This window comes from Sminthopsis crassicaudata, chromosome 1, assembly GCF_048593235.1.
Source record: "Sminthopsis crassicaudata isolate SCR6 chromosome 1, ASM4859323v1, whole genome shotgun sequence".
NCBI lineage: Eukaryota > Metazoa > Chordata > Mammalia > Dasyuromorphia > Dasyuridae > Sminthopsis > Sminthopsis crassicaudata.
The window spans coordinates 675,153,530-675,174,848 of NC_133617.1; the positions used below are offsets into that span (position 1 = coordinate 675,153,530).

Consider the following 21,319-nt stretch of genomic DNA (forward strand, 5'->3'; position numbering starts at 1 on the left):
ATGTCATAAAATAAGAAGGCACAGCTGGTCTGCAATCTACACTAGGGGAGAGAGTACCCACAGAGATAAAGGAGATAAAAGATCCAACAATATATTTAAGTAAAATTTAAAGATTACTGACTAAAACCCCAGTGTTCTTTTATGTTTTTGTTGCTATGTACAAGGTGATTTCATGCTACAGACAACTAATCAAATTTTAAATCAAATTAACATTTCAAGAAAACTCTGCATGTTGACATTATTTGGTTTCACTGGGGAAAGTTTTTTTAGTTACCCTTTAGTTACCATTCAAAAAGGAAAAGTTTGCCTGTTTCCTTAATTATCAATTATGAAACCACTAAAGACACGAGATTCTTTTCAAATTTTATGATTTATTCTCTCCTTTAAAACTCATTATTACATTAATTTTATCAGTATGTATTACTATTTCATTACATTAATTTTATCAGTATGTATTACTATTTCCACTTAAGACTACCTATCTACACAAAGTGTTTATATCCAGTGGGAGAGGTAAGAAATCACAAAGGAAAAAAACACTTTAAAGAAAAATGATTTGAAAACACCAATAAAGTAAGCCACACAATCCATGAGGATGGCGCAGCACCAAGAAAAGCATATCTTCTTTTAGAAAAAATTGTTGTCATAAACAATGAAAAGCAGGGGCTAAAGGGAGCATCGGAGGATGACACTTTGAACAAATGTGCCTAGATAACAAAGGTAGAGGTTGGTCCTGTGATTTCACTGGTTTAAGGAAGTCCTAGATAAGCAAAGCCTCCTCTGTCAATGTGGGTTAGTAACTTCTCTGAAACTAGTATCCTTGGAATTGGCCAGAACAGAGAGGTAGGCGCTCACAGTGTTAACCTCCACCTACTATATGTCAGAAGTCCGGGCATCAAGATCACAGCCATTCCATTATTTATGAGACTGGCTAAATCACTTTTTCCTGGTGGATCTCAGTTTCTTCCATTGTAAAATAAAGGAGATATACTAAGTGATTGTTTTGAGTCTAAAGTACCCAATAAGGCAAAAGACCCTAAAGTCTAAAAGTACCCAATAAGGCAACTTGGCACTGGTAATAAAAGAAACTTCCTGGAAATCAGAGATCTGAGTTCAAGTATTACTTCTGATGTATAATGTCTATACAAATCCAGCTTGTGACCTTTGGCAAGCCATTTAGCTCCAGTGCCTCAAGCAACTGTCTAGGACGATAAATTGCAGAGCAGTTGCCAACCTGCATTGGTAGTGGGAGGATCCAGAGTCCCTTATACCAATGAAATCATAGATCCAGTCATTTTTGTGCCATCCCCTCCAAAAAAATTAGGGGACATCCAGGAAAGTGGAAAAAGTATCTTTATACAAAAATTTTAACAGAAAATATCACTATAGTTTCAAGTTTTTCCACATTGCTTCCACTGGCATCAACACTCACGCCCTCTAGCAGGTTAGAAGGAGCACTACATGCTCCCTTCAGAGTCTCCCGTAGGAACTCATAGCAGTCAGAAATCTTGTCCTTGATACCTAAAGGGGGAAATAAATGGAAAATAATTATTTCTTTTGTCAAAAATAAATCACCTATAAATTTACCTTTTTTTAAAATTCCTAAATAATATTTCAAAGCTTATTATTTCATCTATTTTTTCCTTATAGAGCTCAGCAAGACTGAATTCAATTCCTCATTTGGATACACAGAAATAATTCTTAAATTAATGAAGACTGCAAATAACATTAAGTACAAAGTTGGAATAGTGCTACTTTATAGACAATCTATCTAAAGAATCAATCAATACATATTAAGCACCTACTACATATCAGGCACTATAGTATACCAAAAGAGGCAAAAGGCAGCCCCTTGTCCTCAAGGAGTGCAAAATCTAATAGAGCTGATGCCAAACAAATATACATAAAAAAAGCCATATAAAAGATAAGGAGAAAGGCACTAAAATTAAGAAAGTTGGAAAAAGTTCCTGTAAAATGTAAAATTTTACTAGGGAAACCAGGAAAGACACCAAATGGAGTTGAGGCAGAAATGATGTAAACTGGGTCCCCTTTCATCTTTTCTGAGGTACCTGATGTAAACCATAGGGGGATTCTTTGCTGTCTTCTTAGTGTAAATAAATCCCCTTTTGCCACAAATTTCAGGTTTATGAATTCTTTTGCCAAGAATTTGCAACATCGACCAGAGGGGAACTCTTACCCTCAATTCTCACACCTCAACATGTGGTGACCCATTATGGAGATCCCCAAGAGTCTAGCAGTGATAAGCCTTCTCTTGCTAATTGTCTATTTGGTAACTAAGACACTCAAATACACGGGAAGATTTGAGTCGCTGGGAACTCCAGGCTCTAACAGAATTCTTTGACTGAGGATGCACATATTGGGAATTCCTGCACTCTAATAGAAGACAGGGAACTTCCATCATCTGCCTCTCTGGGGACACCTAAGAGAATCAGGGAAATCTAAGGTTTGTGGCAAAATGGGACAATTTACCTCTAAGGATTCTCCCTTAGGATGTTTCTTAAAAAACAGAGACAAATTCAGTTTGAAAGATCTCAAGACGAGAAACTCATTTACTTCTGCAATGCTGCCTAGCCTCAATATATCTTGGAGAACCAAGAAAAATGGCCCATTAATGGTTCAACTAACTATAGCACTATCCAGCAGCTTGATTTGTTTTGCCAAAGGCAAGACAAGTGGACCAAGGTTCCTTATGACCAAGCCTTTATGGCCTTGTCTCAAGATCCTAAATTAAGACAACACCTTCTTTGAAACCTATTCATAACCTCCTGAAAACTAACATTCCAATCGATAGAATGTCCATGTAACTACAATCATCCTTGGGAACAAGCAACCAGGAAGCTGCTACAGAACCTGACCTTAGGTACTATCTGTGTACCTAAGGGATGTGCTTTTCTCTGTAAAGTACATTCTCCATTGCAATTCAATGTTTCTAAGGGATCTGTTAAGAGGAATGCCACTACCTCAAACACTGCCAGCCCTTCAAGGAGACATGGGAATTTGGGGAAAATATTCTTTGATGTTTAAAGAAAGGCACAGAAATGCTGGTTCCCTGGGTGGAATACTTAAAACATGAAAACATCCTCTCCAACCTGACTGCCACAATCAACCAGCTGGCCAATGAAATTGTACACACTCTCCAGGAGATCCAAGAATCTTTGGACTTTCTTGCTAACATGGTTTTAGATAACCAAATGGCCTTGGTGTTTGTGCCCTGGTCAATTCATCCTGCTGTACATCAACAACTCAAGGAAGGTTAAGCTTTGTACTGAGAGAATCTTAGAGAAAACTGGCTGGATGCAAGACATTCATGGAAAACTCCTCACACACACCCCAGTCTTCTTCTGAGTGGGGTTCCTGGCTATGGTCTTTACTAACCCCTATACTAACTCCACTTCTAATAATTATTTTTTTACTCATATTTGACTCCTGCATTTTTAATCTGCTTGTAAGATTTGTTTCCTCTAGGCTCAAAGCTATGAATTTTCAACTGCTCGTTCACTGAAGATCATGTATGGGATAACTGACTTAGACACACAACATCCCTTAGATGCTGCTGCTTTATTCAGATCTGGCACTTCCCCTCCTGGCCTGAACCTCCATTGAATATAGAGACAGTTCTATCACCCTTGTCAGCTTGAAGCACCTACAGATGAGACCTTCGTCCCTTTTCCCCAAATGAATTTGGGTGTGACTGCTTGAGGGGGAAAAATGATGTAAACTGTGTCCCTTTTAATATTTGGGGGGAGGGCTGGTATAAAAGGCCCTGATGTAAACCATGGGGAAGAAGGATGGTCCTGAGTCTCAAAACTCTCCTAACCTCTGGGAGGGCCCACTCTTCTGTCTATAAGGGCAACTCCCAGATAAGTAATCTCATTCAATTGGAAATTTCAGCCTGAGGCATAGCCAAGGCCCTTTATTAAGCTGGAGATTAGTCCCTCCTACATCTGGAAATTGGCCCTGGTTTGGAGCCAAAAGAAACCCTAACATATTTAGTGCTGTATGCCCAGACATTTTGCAAAATTATTCTAACAGGATTCTTTGCCCACTAAGAAAGCTGTCTTCTTAGTGTAAATAAATCCCTGTTTGCCATAAACTTCGGGTTTGCGAATTCTTTTGCCAAGAATTTGCGATATCAACCAGAGGGACTCTCTTACCCTCAATTCTCACACCTCAACAGAAATGTTCCAAGCAAGGAGGGCAGCCAGAGAAAATGTCCAGAGCCAAGACAGAGATGGAGTGTCTTCTAGCTTATGAAACAGTAAGGAAAACAATGTCTTTGGATCAAAGACAATGGGTAGGTACAAAGTAAAATGAGGGGGCAGCTAGGTGGCGCAGTGGATAGAGCACTAGCCTTAAATTCAGAAGGACCCGAGTTCAAATGTGATTTCAGACACTTAACACTTCCTAGCTGTGTGACCCTAGGCAAGTCACTTAACCCCAGCCTCAAAACAAAACAAAACAAAAAAAAAAAAAAACAAAGTAAAATATAAGAAAACAAATATAAGATTTTGCTAGGTTACAAAGGGGTTTTTGAATGCCAAATAGAGCAATCTGCATTTAGTCCTGGAGGCAAAAGGGAGTGAATGGAATTTATTGAGAAGCAGAATGACTAGATAGAATCTATCAGCTTTAGGTGGTTGAACCACTGGTATATATTCTTGAGATCCCTGAGAGATACAGGCAAACTCACCAGCAGGGTCAAGAAATAATTAAAGCCTGAGATGATGAGGGCCAGCTCCAAAGTAGAGCAGAGAAGGAGGCATATTAGAGAGATGTTGCAGGGATGGGCAGTGGAGGAGAGGAGAGGAAAGAGAACTGGACAGGACCTGGGTGAAGATTGTAAAATATTAAGGATAACTCAATAGTGAGCCTGACTGAACTGAGAGAATGGTGTTGCCCTTGGCAATAATACAGGAAGGGGTCAGGAGCAGAAAATGAATTCTGTTTACTGAACATCCAGTTTGAAATGTCTGAAAAGCACTTGGAGATGTGAAACTGAAGCAAAGAGGGGTAGAACAAGTAGATTTAAGAATCATCAATATATATAAGATGAGCAAGATGCACAGAAAAACCTGGACTTACATGAACTGAGTCAAAGTTAAGTGAGTAGAACCTAGAACACTATATATCAGGGGTTCTCAAACTATGGCCCTCGGGCCAGATGCAGCCCACTTGAGGACATTTATGCGGCCCGCTGGGTTATGGCAAATGGACTGAGGGGGTGGAGACTGTGAGTTTTTGTTTTTACTATAATCTAGCCCTCCAATAGTCTGAGGGACAGTGAACTGGCCCCTATTTTAAAAGTTTGAGGACCACTGATATATATAATAATAGTAATATTGTACAATGATGAACTGTGAATGATTTAGCTATTCTTAGCAATACAAAAACCCAAGACAATTCTGAAGGACTCCTGATGAAAAATGCTAACCACCTCCAGAAAAAGAATTGATGGAATCTGAACACAAATCAAAGCATCTTGTTATGCCACAGTCTCCTTGAGCTGTTCTACCTCACTAGTTTCCCTCATTGTCCTGACTGAGTTTCCCTGAATTGTTCTATCTCAGTTTCCTTAACTGTTCTGCCTCAGTCCCTTAAGTTGTAAAACCCCCCTGGTTCATTAAGACTGAGGACCATTTGCTCTAAGGTTATAAATTGTCAATGGGAGATGAGGAGCAGAACAGACAGTTTATGGCTCCTAGCTCCTTCTGCCCTCAAGAATTTATGACACTGCCCTTCAAAAATATTCCAAAAGATAAGACTATCTTGGATACCTCACTGACATCTTTACTTCTATATTCAAACATTCTGACTATGGTTTTAGTAAGAATTTACAGCCTCCCCCCCCCCCCCCCCATCCTGACAGAACCAAGCGGTTCTAACTTTTCCCGCTCTTCTTGTTTTCTTTGTCTGAAAAGCTATAAAAGGGTTTATCATTCCCCCATTCATGACTGGATACTTTGAGACGAGAGTCCTGCCCAGTCAATTAAACTCTCCAATTAATAAAATATTTTTAAAAACTCTATAATCTCTATCTTGCCTCAGTTTCTCTGGCATTACAATCTTTTTTTTTCCCCCTTCCTTTTTCTTGGGATTTTTTTACCTGTATTTTTTTTTTCACAACATGAGTAATATGGGAATGTTTTACATGTCTGCACACATGTAAATCATCATCTTTCTTGCTTTTTAAATTGAGGACTGAGGGATGGGAGGATAGAAGAGAATTTGGAGCTAAAAATTGTTTTGTGAAAAAATTTTTAAAAATTTACATGTAATTTTAAAAATAAAATAAAAAACTTTTTTTTTTTAATAGAAGGTTTGAGGAAGAATAAAAAGTTATGAGGAATGTGATAGTACAGGACTGCCTAAAAATTCTTAAGGCCCAGTAAAACTTGGCAGGGCACAAATAGGATAAGGGATTCATGAGAAGATAATGTATATTTGAAATGATTCACAAAGGGATCAAGATGGGGCACAAAAAGGAAAAAGTACCTAGTACCTGGGAGATGGTCTAGGAAAGAATTGAGAGGTCAAAAGACTGGAAGTCAAAAGAAAGGAATAATTCAAGAGTAATGTTAGGTCTTGTTGACCATTAGGATACAGGAGATGAAATAAGGAAGACTAAATTCCTTTGAATAAATCAAGTATTTATTATACATACAGATTCAAAAGAATGAGAGTAGCCTATATTTTAAAGTTAAGTATTGGAACTATATAATTCATCTTTGTCTTTATGTTTCTAATTTAATCTCCTAAGCTTCAATTCTTCCTTCAAGTAGTGCTCCTGTATTTACTTGAAAACAATACCATCTATATTGAGATCACAGATCCAAACCTGGAAGAGAAATTAAAAGCCATCTATCCCAACCACCTCACTTTATAGAAGAGGAAACCAAAACCATAGTGAGCATACATAAACATCATAAGTGCGGGGCATCTATGCCAATAATATGCTGAATCAAGAAGTAAAGAAAGAAGTCACTGGAAAACCTAAAGAGATGTCACAAAGCTCATATGCTAAGCATAAGAGAACAGTTTGATGTCCTCAATCAAAACCTACTATTTAATTTTATTACACAGTTTCAGCAAGATAAACAAGTTGGTTTAGAAAACATAAAAATAGCAAATTAGATTACAAGCGTTAAATCATAATGGAAGATAGAACTGAGAAATCATAGCCAAGAAGACTATAAGTACCACAATGCAAAACATAAGAAGCTCCAAAGTATAGCAGGTAAGGGCCATTAATATTAGGGCAAACAGCCTAATGTCCTACCCAATGTAGAGTGGGGAGGTGAGGGGGGCCTACATTACTGAAGAATACAACAGATGTTCAAAATAATGGCTGAGTAAAGGTTAAATTGCATCCAATACCCCTATGATTAATAAGGAAAGGAAGATTATACGCTTTAGAAATATTTCATTCAAAATGCTTTTTGAAAAATTCATAATCAGACTTGAGGTTGGAGGCATCCTACCTGGATAGCCACAGTTTTGCTATAGTACTATTCATCCTACAGGAAGTTTTCTATTACCTTCAGGTGCTTTGAGAATCTTCTTATTCTGCTCACACCAGCCAATGGGATGTAAATCAGCTGTCCTGATATCACACCAGAAATCTGCTTTTCGGTCCTCTCCATAGCCATCATAACGCAACAAGAGTAACTGTCCACATGTGGTGATGATGGTAGCAACCCAGTAAGTTTCATGATCAGATTTTACAGCAACCTCTAGTTTCATGCCAGGGGCAAATCCATTCTGCAGACTTGTATCCACCTGAATAACAAAATTCAATAACCACCTAATGCAATAACCATCTAAGGCAGATAAAATATTCTTACTGACAATATTTCTTATTTTAAAAAAGTCTTTAAATACAAAAGCTTTAAATAAAACATTATTTGTAACAGAACAAAAACAAAAGTTCTACTGTAAGTGGACCAAGACAGGAGTAGCAATACTTTCAGAAAAATGAAATAACATGTTCTATCCATAGAAGCATGTGCTTAAAGAACACTTAATTTTTACAGAGGCTCTAAGTTTGTAATAGTGTCTTGTAGTATTTGATATGTCGAGGATTTGTGCCTCAGGTTCACACAAGTTAAGCCAATCATTTGTCTGTGGTTACTAAGCTAGTAAGCATAGAGAAGAAACAAAAATCCAGAATTCCCTCATACCAAGTTCAGTATGCTCTCCACTATTCCATACTACCTCCCATTCCTCATATTTAAACAAAATGGTAAAATTCAAAATTAGAGCATGAATTCCCTACATAACATTTGTATAAGTAAAACAAAAATTTAGAAGTTCTCTTTAAATCATTGAAAAGAAATTTCTAAAAGTCCAATGCTAGTCTGACTAATGTTAAAAGTTTAAAAAGCAAAACCAAAAGTATCTTCTGATATATGTCCAAAGAAGACAGGTAATATGTATTCCACATGCTTTGTACTGCAAAAAAGTCAGGTACAAGAAAGTACATTCTCTTCATGAATCTGAATTAAATTAATTCCGAATTCAATTATAGAAAAGCAAAGCTCTGTATAGTCAATATGTCTTTCAAGACTCTATAACAAATTGTGTTAAATAATGAAATCAGTAAGGTAATTTGAACAAAATTTTAAGGTCCTAATTTTGTTAGCACATATTTCATTGATTTTGAATATAAGATTCTTGAAAAAACCAATTGTCAGCTATATAATTAGGTGAATACAGATCTAATCGTAATAGTTGGATGAACTATTCTTTTTATTCTATTCAATAAAATGTATTAATCTGTACCATAACTTGACTTCATCAAATATTGCCAGAATGAAATACTAATTTAGACAAACCTCTCTAGAACTGTAAATATTTCTACAGTCATATATTTGAAATGAATTTCAATGTGTATTTTATGTAAGTACATTTGAAAAATCAAGACTACATTAAAAGCTTTTTATTTGCTTCTTTTTTCATGACTCCAAATAGTTAAAATTAGTATAAATTCAGATAGTCACTAGGGGGCTCTACTGCTTTATTAACTGATTTTTTTTTAATCATAAAAAATTAATTAAAATCATATCTGCACTTGAAATATGCAACTTTAATCAGAAAATTCCAAATTGGATATACATGACTCAGCTATAAAAAGTCCAAAGAAGGACAATTCTGTATGAAAATATTTTAAAAAGAAAGATTTCAGTCTGCAAAAACAAAAACTTTTTAAAAAAGGATACAATAACAATAGATTAAACCCACTACAGACAATAAAGTCACTGTTTTGTTCACCAAATCATAGCATAAGTGAAAAAGAACCATTAGCTCCTCTTATAAGAGAATGTTATTATTTTTTAAATAGAACTTATACTTTAAGAAGATACTTAGAATGAACCCACTGATAAAAGATATGGGGTTCTCCCCCTTTTTGTGTGATATGATAGTCTGATAAATGAAATCAAATAACCCATTCTCAGATATGTTTTAAATACATAAATTAAAATAGATTATAAAAGAAATTATATTAAAATAGTTATAATATTTTTTTTAAAAAGTTTTCAGGCCTCAAGTTCAGAAATCCTGGTTTAGATAGATTCATGTAATTAATCTAAATTATATAAATATAGGTCTAAACATCAGATAGTAACATCATGTGATTCTCCTTTGACACTACATTTAATAGAAAAATGGACATAAAGACCATTAGTATGGCTCAAAAAGATAGCTATGATGTCCTTACTATAATAACAATTAAAGGTCTCCTAGTAAGATGAAGTATAATGAACTGACTGTGGGAAATTGGTTTCCTATTCCTATGGATGCCATCTGAAGGGTTGCTGTCTCCAGAGCAGAAAGCAAAAGAGACACACTAGCTTAAGGTCTCAACAAGGACTCCTGAGAAAGGGTTGCAATAGTGGAAGCAAATCCACCCTCAGTCAGAGAACTTCAGTTCAAATACCGACTTAGAAGCACAATAGCTGAATGATAACAGGTAAGTCTCTTTACCTCTCCTGACTTCAATTAACTCAACAAAATGAAGGAGATAAATCAGATCATCTTAAAGTCTAAACTACTCTAAGCCTTATATTCCTGTTGTCTGCTGTAAGCTTGATCATTTCAAAGAAATATACAAAACTGCTACAATTTTGTCCATTTTATCCATAGGCTTCTGACCATGATGCTACAAAGACTATGACATACATAAAAGGTTACTGAATCAATTGACTAACCTGACAAGAATTAGGAGGAAGAATAACAACTACCTGAATATTGTAGCATTTTTAATAAAGTAAGCATACTCAGAAAGTTTAACTTATTCCAACTTCAAGGAATTTTAAATTTACTAAAAACTTATCCATGATTCTGAGGAGCAAAAAATATATACAAAAAGACAAGAAAATAAAGTGATGACTTACATGTTTAAAAGACCCATGTGGAGCTGCTATGGATCCTGTATCTTCTAGATATTCATCCCAGTTAAATTCCACTTCCTCCACACCAGATCCAGCATCTAAAATGCAGCAATAAAGTGAAGTTCTCATTTTTTTTTTGACCAGGCCACAAGCATTTATTAAGCAATACCTGCTATGTACTATGATCTACCAAAAAAAAAAAAAAAAAAAAAAAGTCTCTGATCTCAAGTCTACTGGTGAAGATAACATGTAAACAACTATGTACAAACAAGATAACATGGAGATCATTTTTGAGGGAAGACACTAAAATGAAAGGAGGACTGAGAATAACCTTATAGAAAGCAGAACTTTGGTTAAAACTGAAAAGAAGCCTGAAGGTAGAGACGAATAGGGAGAGAATTTCAGACATGGAGAAGTGCCAGTAAAAAAGCAAAAACTTTCTATTTGAGAAAGCAAGGAGACCACTGTCACTGGACAGCAGAGTACACGGAGGGGAGTAAAGTATAAGAACATTAGAAGGTTAAGAAGGGGCCAGCTTTTGAAGGGCTTTAAAAGCCAAATAAATGACTTGATATTGGATCCTAAAGATAATAAAGAGCCACAGAGGGTGTCAGATCTGACAGCTAAGTGAAGGATGAACTGGAGTGGGGAGAGGATTGAGGAAGCCCAAGAGAGAAGTGTGAAGCACATGCCGCAAGTGAGGAGTTGAGAATAACACCTGGGTGACAAGTCTAGGTAAATGGAATAAGGATGGTATCCTAAACAGAAATAATCAGGAACAAAGAAGGTGTAAGGGATAAGAAAGAACACTTTTGAAGGGAGGGGAAAACCAAAGCAATTGGGGTTAAGTGACTTGCCCAGGGTCATATAGCTAGTAAATGTTAAGTTGAGGCCAAATTTGAACTCGGGTCCTTCTGATTCCAGAGCTAGTGCTCTATCCACTGTGCAATCTAGCTGTTCCAAGAAAAAAAAAAAATTTAATGAAAATAAGGGAGTTATTTCCATTTCCTATTTGCAATAGCTTCTCTTCAAGTATTCCCACTTCCATACTTTCCCTATCCTTTATACTACTGCCAACATAATTTTAAAAATATATCCAGACATGTCTCTCATCTACTGAAAAATTTTCTGAAGCTCCCTATTGACAATGATTAAAAATCAAACTTCTGAATATGTTGCTACCTTGAATTTCTGGGCTCGTTTACTATTACTCCCATCACTGAGTTGTACTCTCTATCCAAACTGTACTTCCTACCCACAATGAACATGGACTATCCTTTCCTCACCCCATCCCCATCACCATGCTTTTAATTCTAATTTCATCAATATGCTCCAAATTCAAGCCTTGGATGCCACGTCCCTCAGTCTCCTCTTCCCTTTGACTGAAGGACTAGGGGTGGAGGGTGGAATACTAAATTCCTAAAACCTTAGAGGGCAGAAACTGGACTCCCAACTCCCTTCACTTTCCACTTGCAGCTATGCCTAGCTTCAATGGGTACCCTCAAATGTGGCATTCCCTCCCACACTCACTTTTCAACTTCTTTTGTGTATTGTCTTCCCCCATTAGATTGTAAAAATCCTTAAGGGCAAGGCTAACCTTCTTTAAATGTTTACTACAATACTGGCTACATGGTAGGAGTCTAACAGTTATTGAATTTAATTAATTCCAATATTTCTTATGCATAGAATGTCTTCCCTCCTTTTTATTTCATGTTAATTTCCAATTTATCTTTTAAAGTATCAAGCAAATAACATCCTCTAGGAAGCCTTCACCTGATCTCACTGGTCAGTTATGATGTTCCTACTTAGACTAGATTTTGCTCTGTAACTCAGTTATATAATAATGGAACATTACATCTGTCTGTACTGATATCTTATTTCCGCTCCATCCCCATTATATTTCAAGCCCAGGAATTATCTACTAAACTTTTGACAGTGCCTCTTACAAGGCACATATGCAAGAATCAAAGCTTGACGGGACTTCATACTCTATTCCAATAACATTTAATTTAATAAAAGAGAAAACAGAGCCAAGGAAGCTGTGACTTTGCTAAGGTTATAAAGGTAGTGTATAGTAAAGATAACATTAGAACTCAGGATTTTTTAACTATGGCACCAAACATAGAGTATCAGGCTGGAGTCAGGAAGACTTGAGTTCAAATCCAGCTTCAGACACTTCCTAGTTTAGTGACCTTGGACAACTCAACTAACTTTTATTGGCCTCAGAAAGAAGGGGATAATAATAGTACCTACTTCCCAGGGTTGTTGTGAGGATTAAATGAGATAGAAGTTGTAAAAAAAAAAAATAAGGGAGTTATTTTAATGATGCCTAATAGAGTTCCTAGAACATAGTAAACACTACATAAATGTTTATTATTATTATTACTGATATCATTATTATATCATCCAATGATATTCCACTCTACCATACAATTTTTCTAATGTATTTAAAATTGGACTCAATTTATAAGTATCCAATTTGTAAGCAATTTTTTGAAATATATCTTTAGCATAAAAAACAGTACATCCATAATGATCAGCCAGTGATTCTTTGAGTTCCACTTATCAGAAGTTTTGGTGTTTGTGTTTAGGGAAACAACTACCTGAATTCTATTAAGTAACTGTTTGACTGAAATGAGACCTAAAAAAAATCATTATGGGTTACTTTTACATGTTAATTCACATTTTGAACTTTAAAATTATAATATAATGTTTATAAAAATATAAAATAAAATAATGAGCCAAAGTGAGCATTTTATAGTGAGCTATCTCTGATAACTATCTGGAAAGAATGTTAGATTTGGAGTCAAAGAAGTTGGTTTAAGTCTTTGGCATTTGTGCAACCTTGGGTAAAGCATTAAACTACTGAGGCCTCAAAGTGCTCAACTAAAAAATGAGGTCACACTTGATGACATCTGAAGTATCTTTTGGCTCTAATTTTATCATCCTTTAATTATATACAATTATACTTTACTAAAATAGCAACACCACAGAGTCCTATTAAATTAAGTCCATAAATCAATTAGTTCACTTTCTAAAATGTAGAAAAGACAAAAGATGAATACACAAGTGTAACCTGTTCTTATAAAATTAACAAAGAATGCCAATGAAAACAAAGAGTACCTTTATAGCTATACAGAAGATAAAAGAAATATCACAATATATATATTTATATATATACTCTCATTCTACTGCCAGTCATTAACAGCAGTAGCCATGCCCTCGATCTTCTAAGTCACAAGTGTTCTATCTCCACAATGTGTTTCATTCTGTCTATTACATTATTCTGAAAAAGGAGCAATAGGATAGGTAGCAACAGACTGCCAAAGGGGTCCATAAGGCAAAACAAGTGAGAAAATTTGGACTAGGAACCTAAAAAAAACTCTTCACTCCATTTTTTCCCTTCCCTTCCTTGTTCTAAACCTTTTGCTTTCTCCATTTTTGTCCCAGCTGATCCCCACTTTCTACTCTAAGCCTACCATAACCACCACCATCTCTTGGTTTCCCGGACTTTCTTCAAAACTTGGCTCAAATGTGACCTTTCATGGTCTCCCCTTCCTTTCATCTACTCCACATACATATTTTATCAACTTAATTGTTTACATGTTCTCTCTGCCATTAGAATGTAACCTTTTTGAGTGAGGGGTTATTTTTTCCATTTTTTTTTTGTAAACACCATACTATGCACAGTGCCCAGTACAAACACAAGTGCTTGGTAACTTATCTGATTGTAGTCTTACACAGATTGTCCCTTTAAAATTACCCTCCAAATAAAAGGGCCTATCTGTTGTTCTCTATACACAATACTTTATCTCCTTTTCCAAATCTCTGCACAGATCCCAAGTCTGGAATGCTTTCTCTCCTCACCTTTACGTTTTGGAACTTTTATTTCCCTTTAAAAGCTCACTTCAAATGTCACTTCCTGTAATTCCTGGACTCCTAGATCAAAAGTCATCTCCCTGGATCACTGTTTTCATATTGTCTTTATTCTAGATTTCTCTATGAATGCACTGTATTTCCTCAGTTAGAATGTCAGCTCCTGAAGGGAAAAGAATGGCTCATTTTTGTTTCTGGCATATAGCAGGTGCTTAGTAAATGTTTGCTAGTTACTTGATCAAAGGATATAAAATACTACAGATTGAGAAGGGTAGTATAGTAATAATGGATGGAGAAAAAAAATTGAACAGTTATCCTTAGTTTGATTTTTTTTGTCTTGGCCAAGGAAAATGACCTTTATCTTGGAAAGGACAAAATAAAACTAGTGTAAACTGAAGTTCAGAATAAGGAGAGGAGAGTAAAACTAGGTCGACAATCTATCCCAGAAAAGCTTGATAGAAATGACAGTTGAATGACAATGATTTTTCAAAGATGACAAATAGTATATGAGGACTAACAGACAAATGATACTTGAAAGCAGAAGTCATCACATTTTTGCCTGAATTCTGAGAAAATCCTAGAAGATATAATAATATAGTGTGTAAGCATTTAGAGCAAAGGAATTAGCGATTACAAAAGCACAATATGGCATCATTAAGAATTGTCTCAATTTTCAGATGAAGAAATGAAAACCATTTCTAATCACACAAGAAGATGCTCTACTGATCAGAGAAATGCAAATTAAGACAACTCTGAGATACCACTACACACCTCTCAGATTGGTTAAGATAACAGGAAAAGACAAGGACGAATGTTGGAAGGGATGTGAGAAAACTGGGACACTGATACATTGTTGGTGGAATTGTGAAAGAATCCAGCCATTCTGGAGAGCAATTTGGAACTATGCTCAAAAAGTTATCAAACTGTGCATACCCCTTAACCCAGCAGTATTTCTACTGCTCTTATATCCCAAAGAGATTTTAAAGGAGGGAAAGGGACTCACTCACAAGTGCAAAAGTGTTTGTGGCAGTCCTCTTTGTACTAGCAAGAAACAAGAAACTGAATGAATGTCCATCAGGTGGAGAATGGCTGAATAAATTATGGTATATGAATGTTTGGGAATATTATTGTTTTGTAAGAAATGACCAGCAGGATGATTTCAGAAAGGCCTGGAAAGATTTACATGAACTGATGCTGAGTGAAATGAGCAGAATTAGGAGATCCTTGTACATGGCAATATCAATATTATATGACGATCAATTCTGATGAACATGACTCTTTCTAACAATGAAATGACCGATGCCAGTTCCAATGATCTTGTGATGAAGAAACCCATCTGCACCCAGAGAGAGGACTGTGGGAACTGAATGTGGATCACAACACAACATTCTCACTCTTTTTGTTGCTGTTCACTTGCATTTTGTTCTCTTATTCATTTACTTTCTTTTTTTAATTTTTCTTATGCAGCAAGAGAACTATATAAATGTTTATTTTTACATGTTGGATTTAACATATTTTAAGATGTTTTAACATATTGGATTGCTTACCATCTAGGGGAGAGAAAAATCTGAAACACAAGGCTATCAAATTGTTCAAGCATATGTTTTGAAAATAAGAAGCTTTAAAAAAATTTTTAAAAGGTTTCTTAAGTTGTACATAACAAGATTGCAATTTCATGTACAAATTTTTTTTTTTTTTTTTTGATGAGGATCATGACATGATATCGACAAGATGATATCATGTCAAGCAAATGCAATTCCTTAGCCAAAGCCACTTCCTGGCTTTAAGTGAGACAGAACTGTGCAGTCACCAGACTCTTTTGTTCCTCAAGAGCCATCTGAGTCCAGTGACAAGATATACATCAGGATGACTGGAGCTGGCCTTGGATGCAATGGGAGACCTTGGCCTTTTTTAAGCTAAGACCTTTAATAGGTCTCAGTTTCAGTTTGATTAATCAATCAGTGATTAAGAATAAGGTAAAAAAGTGGCCTCTTTTACCTAGTCCAAAAAAAACTCTCTCTCTCTCCTCTCCCCTCTTTTCTCTCTTCTTTCCTTCTGAGACAAAGGCACATATTTCTTCCACTTAAAAATCAATGTGTTCAGCTTTGTTTTTTAATTAAAATTAAAAAATCAAGTATAGCAGTATGTTAATCCCTAATTAAAATATTATGTTACATTAAATGGAAATTGTTCATTCCTTCCATTTGATAATTTTAAAGATAAAAATCAATTAATACATTAAATCACATCTTCTCTAGGTTTACTAATTAAAACTTTCTTAAGAAAACATTTCTAGAAAGTTTGTACTAAACAGGAACATTCCAAATTTGGTATGAATGGTTAATCTGGAAGCAAACAGGATCAAAAATTAATGTAAGACATTTTAATTTCCTACACAAGTAAAAGAAAATAATCCACATGGAAGATATAACATACCTTTGTACGATTCCTAGAATTCAAGGAAAATAAAATAAGTACCATGTAAAATGCATACAAGAGCTCTAGTATTATTTTGAATAAGGTTTTCTCCTAATTATGCTGAGTTAACAATGAAAAAACTTTATCATCTAAGGTGATAAGAAAGGAAGTTGAGAAAGGAAAAAAGACCCCCCCCCCAAAAAAAAAGGACTGTCTAGAGAATTAAGAGGTTTTTTTGTTTTGTTTTCTTTTGTTTTGTTTTTGTTTTTGTTTTTGTTTTTTCCTTAGCATTGTTAGGGAAAAACTTTCTTTTCTCCACTTTTTTATTTCTTATATAGACAGGATATAAATTTATCTCTAAGAACATCTTTGGCTCTTATAAATTTTGATAGATAATATTATTGTTATTACCTTTTAAACAGTATATAATCCAACAAGTTTTTTTTTTTTTTAATTGAGTCATTATCAAATAGATTGTTTTTCAGTTTCCATGTAATTTTATAATTTTTGGTCATTTTTTTCTATTTCTGATGTTATTCCACTGTTGTCTGAAAATACAGTACATATAATTTTCTGCCTTTCTGAATGCTTGTAGGGCTTCCTTATGGACTATTGAAGACATGATCATTCTTTTAAGTATTCTACGTGTATTTGAAAGAATGTTTCAGTTCAATTCCATTTAAGAAAGAATTCTCAGTTTCATTCATTGAGTTCTCTCCCTGTATCTATTAATTCCAACTTATTAAGGAAATAGCTCAGACCTGTAATTTCTTTATATTTAATCATTTTATTTATGATATTCTCATAATAGAATATTAGTATCCTCTCAATATTACTGAATGTTTTACTATTGGGCTCTCACATCAGAATTAATATTTTTATGAATTTTAACGTTGTTCAGTATGCAAAAGATTGAGAACTACTACATTTTTTTCATTTGTGCTTTTCATGATTATTTGAAAATTCATTTGTCTTTCAGTTATATCTAATTTGAGTTTTACTTTCTTATTACTAATGTCATTCCTGGGCTTAAAAGAGTTTTTAAAATTTTAAAATTTGTATTGTAGGTATGATGACCCTAGTTAAGTCCCTTAACCACTCTGAATCTGTTTCTTCATCTATAAAATAGGGGAGTGACTAATCTGCAGCTATCTACCACACAGAATCATTGTGAAGAATATATGATGTAAAGTATTTTGCAGATCTTAAAGTTCTTTATGAATATCAGCTATTATGATGAGGATATATTAGACGAAACTCTTATTATTCAACAAACTATAGCTTTTTACATTAAATGTGTACCCAGTAAGCAAAATACTGACAAGTACTTTATCTCGATTCACTTGTTAACTTTTTCTTTTAGTGGAAAAATTAAAACCTTCACACATTTACTAAGATAAGCAATACATTTTGCCTTTCTCAATCATTTTCCTATTAATGATTTACTTAAAAGGAATGGCTAACTTAAATTTTTATATCTATTTCAACAGTGAAACTAATAAAATAAAAAGTTATATATTTTATCAAATTTTAATTCTCATACTTTACTCTTATTAGACTGAGAAGTTTTCATCTTTGGCATTGCCATTATCTTTCCAATTTTACCTTCTTGTAAAGTTGTTCTTTCTCATCTGTGTAAAATATCTTTTTTTTTTAAGCATACTATATATGAGATTTGCATTTCCACATATATCAACCTTTTCTGTTCTATTTTTTTTTCTTTTTTTGAAGTGTTCCTTAAATTCAGAATAAAAAACAATAAAATTTCTTTTCATTAGTGAATGTGAGCACATTTTGGTATCTTTTATTTACTTTTTTGCATTCATCAAAATTCACATTTTAATCCTAACACTAACTTCACCCTTTATATAAGGAAATAAATGTACATAATAAATAAAAAATATGAATATATATTACAAAGTATAAATTATAGTTGTAGAGTTTGCAAACAGAATACCTGAATATACAATCTTATAGGGGAAACAAAGGCAGATAAGGGGGCTAGGACACTGGGTGGGCAGACATAATTCCAGGAAAGGATTATAACTTAATCCTGACAGAATAGGGGGTTAAGATAAGAAGGTGGAGGGCAGGAGACAGTGAGAAGAAGGGCAATACTCAAAAGGAAAGGAAATTATCCCAGAATAGATTGAGATAAAGTACCTGGAGTTATGACTCAATGATATGCCAAGGTTTTTCTTGATTCAATTCTCTCAGTCCTGATGGCAAAGAAGGGAGGGGAGAGATAGGGAGAACTGCCATAATAATATTATTCAGGACATAACAACCTAACATGTTATTCATTAAGGACTTATGTAAGGAAATGTACTCTAGGAATTCAACTATTTTAGAGAGTTACCTAGACATTGAGAACCTAAGGTTAAAGATGCAAGAATTAAACCCAAGTATTCTAGGTTCCAGGTTAATTTTCTCTATCCACCATGTAGCAGTAACATTAATATAAAATATTAATTGTCAGTAATAACAGGTTTTTATTTAAAATTTGTCAGTCACTTTGGATTCTATCTTTCTAGTTAATAGGTATAGCATTAATTATTAGTTTATTAATTATTAAATATTAATTAGATTAATTATATATAATTTAGTTAATAAAACCTTCTAGGCTTTATTTGCCTTTGAAGTAAATTTTTCTGTTTTTAAATAAAAAGACCATTTTTACAATACATGAGACTATGTTCTATTCCATGCATTTTCCCCTTCAATAATCTTTCCTTCTTTCATTTCCCTCTTTTCATTATCTATTGGCTCTATTTCCATGCCTACAACATGTCAAGTTCTTACTCATATTTAAGAAAACTATATTAGACCCCACTATTTCCTCAAGCTTAAGAAAGTAAAGAATAACTGTTTCATAAGAAATGCTCAAAGAACTAGTAGGTGTTTAACATGAAAAAGAGAAAATTTGTACAAAGTGAGAGGAATCAGAATTAATTCTGCTTGGTCTTGGGCCAGAAGTAGGATTAAAACATAGAAAATAAAAGTAGGCAGAAATTAATTCACCATGCAAATTAAAATTCTCCTCAAAATTAAACTACCTTCTCAACTCCTTATTCTCAATTCCTTCCTCTTAGCCAGTTGAGAAGTCTTATCATTTCTCTCTCTAAAACACCTCTCCAAATTCAGCATTTGAGGAGGGAACCAAGATAATAGTATACCTGAAAAAAATACCTTAAGCTCTTTATCACTAAACTCCAAAGAGATATAAGAAACACTGCAGATGGAATCCTGACTGGGAAATTCAAGAAATATTCACTTTTCAAACCTATACTGGTAAAACAAGAAAGACATATGTTAAGTACTAGGGACATTTGGAGATTGGGTAACAGTTTTGGGGAAGACATCAAGTTAAGAAGAGGTTCCTGATCCAGCATAGAGGAACTTAAACTTCCATTTGGTACCACAGCACAGTTCCAGGTATAGAACTAAAAATGAGAGTTCACAGAACACCAAGAACTGAAAGGGAAGGGAAGGGAAATAAGGAATGGAAAAAGAATTTATATAGTGCTTATTATATACTCAGAACCACGTTAAGTGGTTACAAATATATCATTTGATCTTCAAAACAACTCTGCAAACTTAAGTGTACTTTACAACACAGGAAACTGATATAAATAAAAGTTAAAGTTACTTGAATACAGTTACACAGCAAGTGTCTGAAACTGGATATGAACCTAGTACTTCTGACTCCAGGCTCAATTCTCTATCCACTCTGCCATTTAGCTGTCTTGAGGCAGAGGTCATTGTAAGAATACAGTCAACACAGGTCAAAACCAAGTACTTCCCCAAAAAGCAAAGCTTGGTTCTAGAATAAATCCCCATGAAAATTGTAACTGCAGTAATGAGTTAGCAGAATTCACAAACTCCATTAAAGAACTAAAACACATCTAAAATTTGCAAAAATCTATCATAAAAGAAAAGAATTCCATAATAATTGCAAGCAGAGATTTATGGGGAGGAAATGACTTTTCCACATATATGGCTCAAATGAAGGAAGAAACGAAAGATGAAATCAAAGCTGTGGAGGAAATAAATGGAAGGAGGATATGTTGCTTAGAAGAGAAAATAGTAAATTGACAAAAGTAAAAGATTTGCTGACAACTAGGATAGACCAAATAGAAACCAAGACTCCATGAAACATCAAGGAATATTAAAACAAAATCAACAGATTAAAAAAAGAAAAATGGAAGATATCTGATATTTAAAAAAAAACAACTAATTTGGTGAAAGGGGCAAGTAAAGATAATTTTAAAACCACTAGATTCTCTAAAAACTACTTTTTTAAAAAGTCTGAATACTATATTTCAACAAATGATAAATGAAAATTGCCCAGATCAGGAGCAGCTAGATGGTACAGTGGTTAGAGTATTGGCCCTGAAGTCAGGATGACCTGAATTCAAATCCAGCCTCAGACACTTAATACTTCCTAGCTGTGTGATCCTGGGCAAGTCACTTAACCCCATCTGCCTCAGCAAAAAAAAAAAAAAAGAAAAAAAAAAAGAAAAAGAAAAAGAAAGAAAGAAAAGAAAAATAAAATTGCTCAGATCTACTAGAAGCTCAGGACAAAATAAAGGAGCAGAATGGCAACCTCACTTCTG

At 34.5% G+C, this 21,319-nt stretch overlaps 1 protein-coding gene across 5 annotated transcripts in view; it reads right to left on the bottom strand.

The window, feature by feature from the left end:
* The window catches only part of SFMBT1 (Scm like with four mbt domains 1), a 151,995-nt gene that overhangs the window by 36,504 nt on the left and 94,172 nt on the right, over positions 1-21,319 (bottom strand). For 4 of the 5 annotated variants that reach the window (XM_074283528.1, XM_074283525.1, XM_074283527.1 and 1 more), the window contains 3 exons: positions 10,413-10,507; positions 7,557-7,797; positions 1,433-1,521 (listed from right to left, as the gene is read on the bottom strand). In XM_074283528.1, the coding sequence (XP_074139629.1) occupies positions 1,433-1,521; positions 7,557-7,797; positions 10,413-10,507 (425 nt within the window). Of the gene's footprint in view, positions 1-1,432; positions 1,522-7,556; positions 7,798-10,412; positions 10,508-21,319 lie in introns of those variants that run through there. The other variant, XM_074283529.1, reaches the window with a different exon arrangement.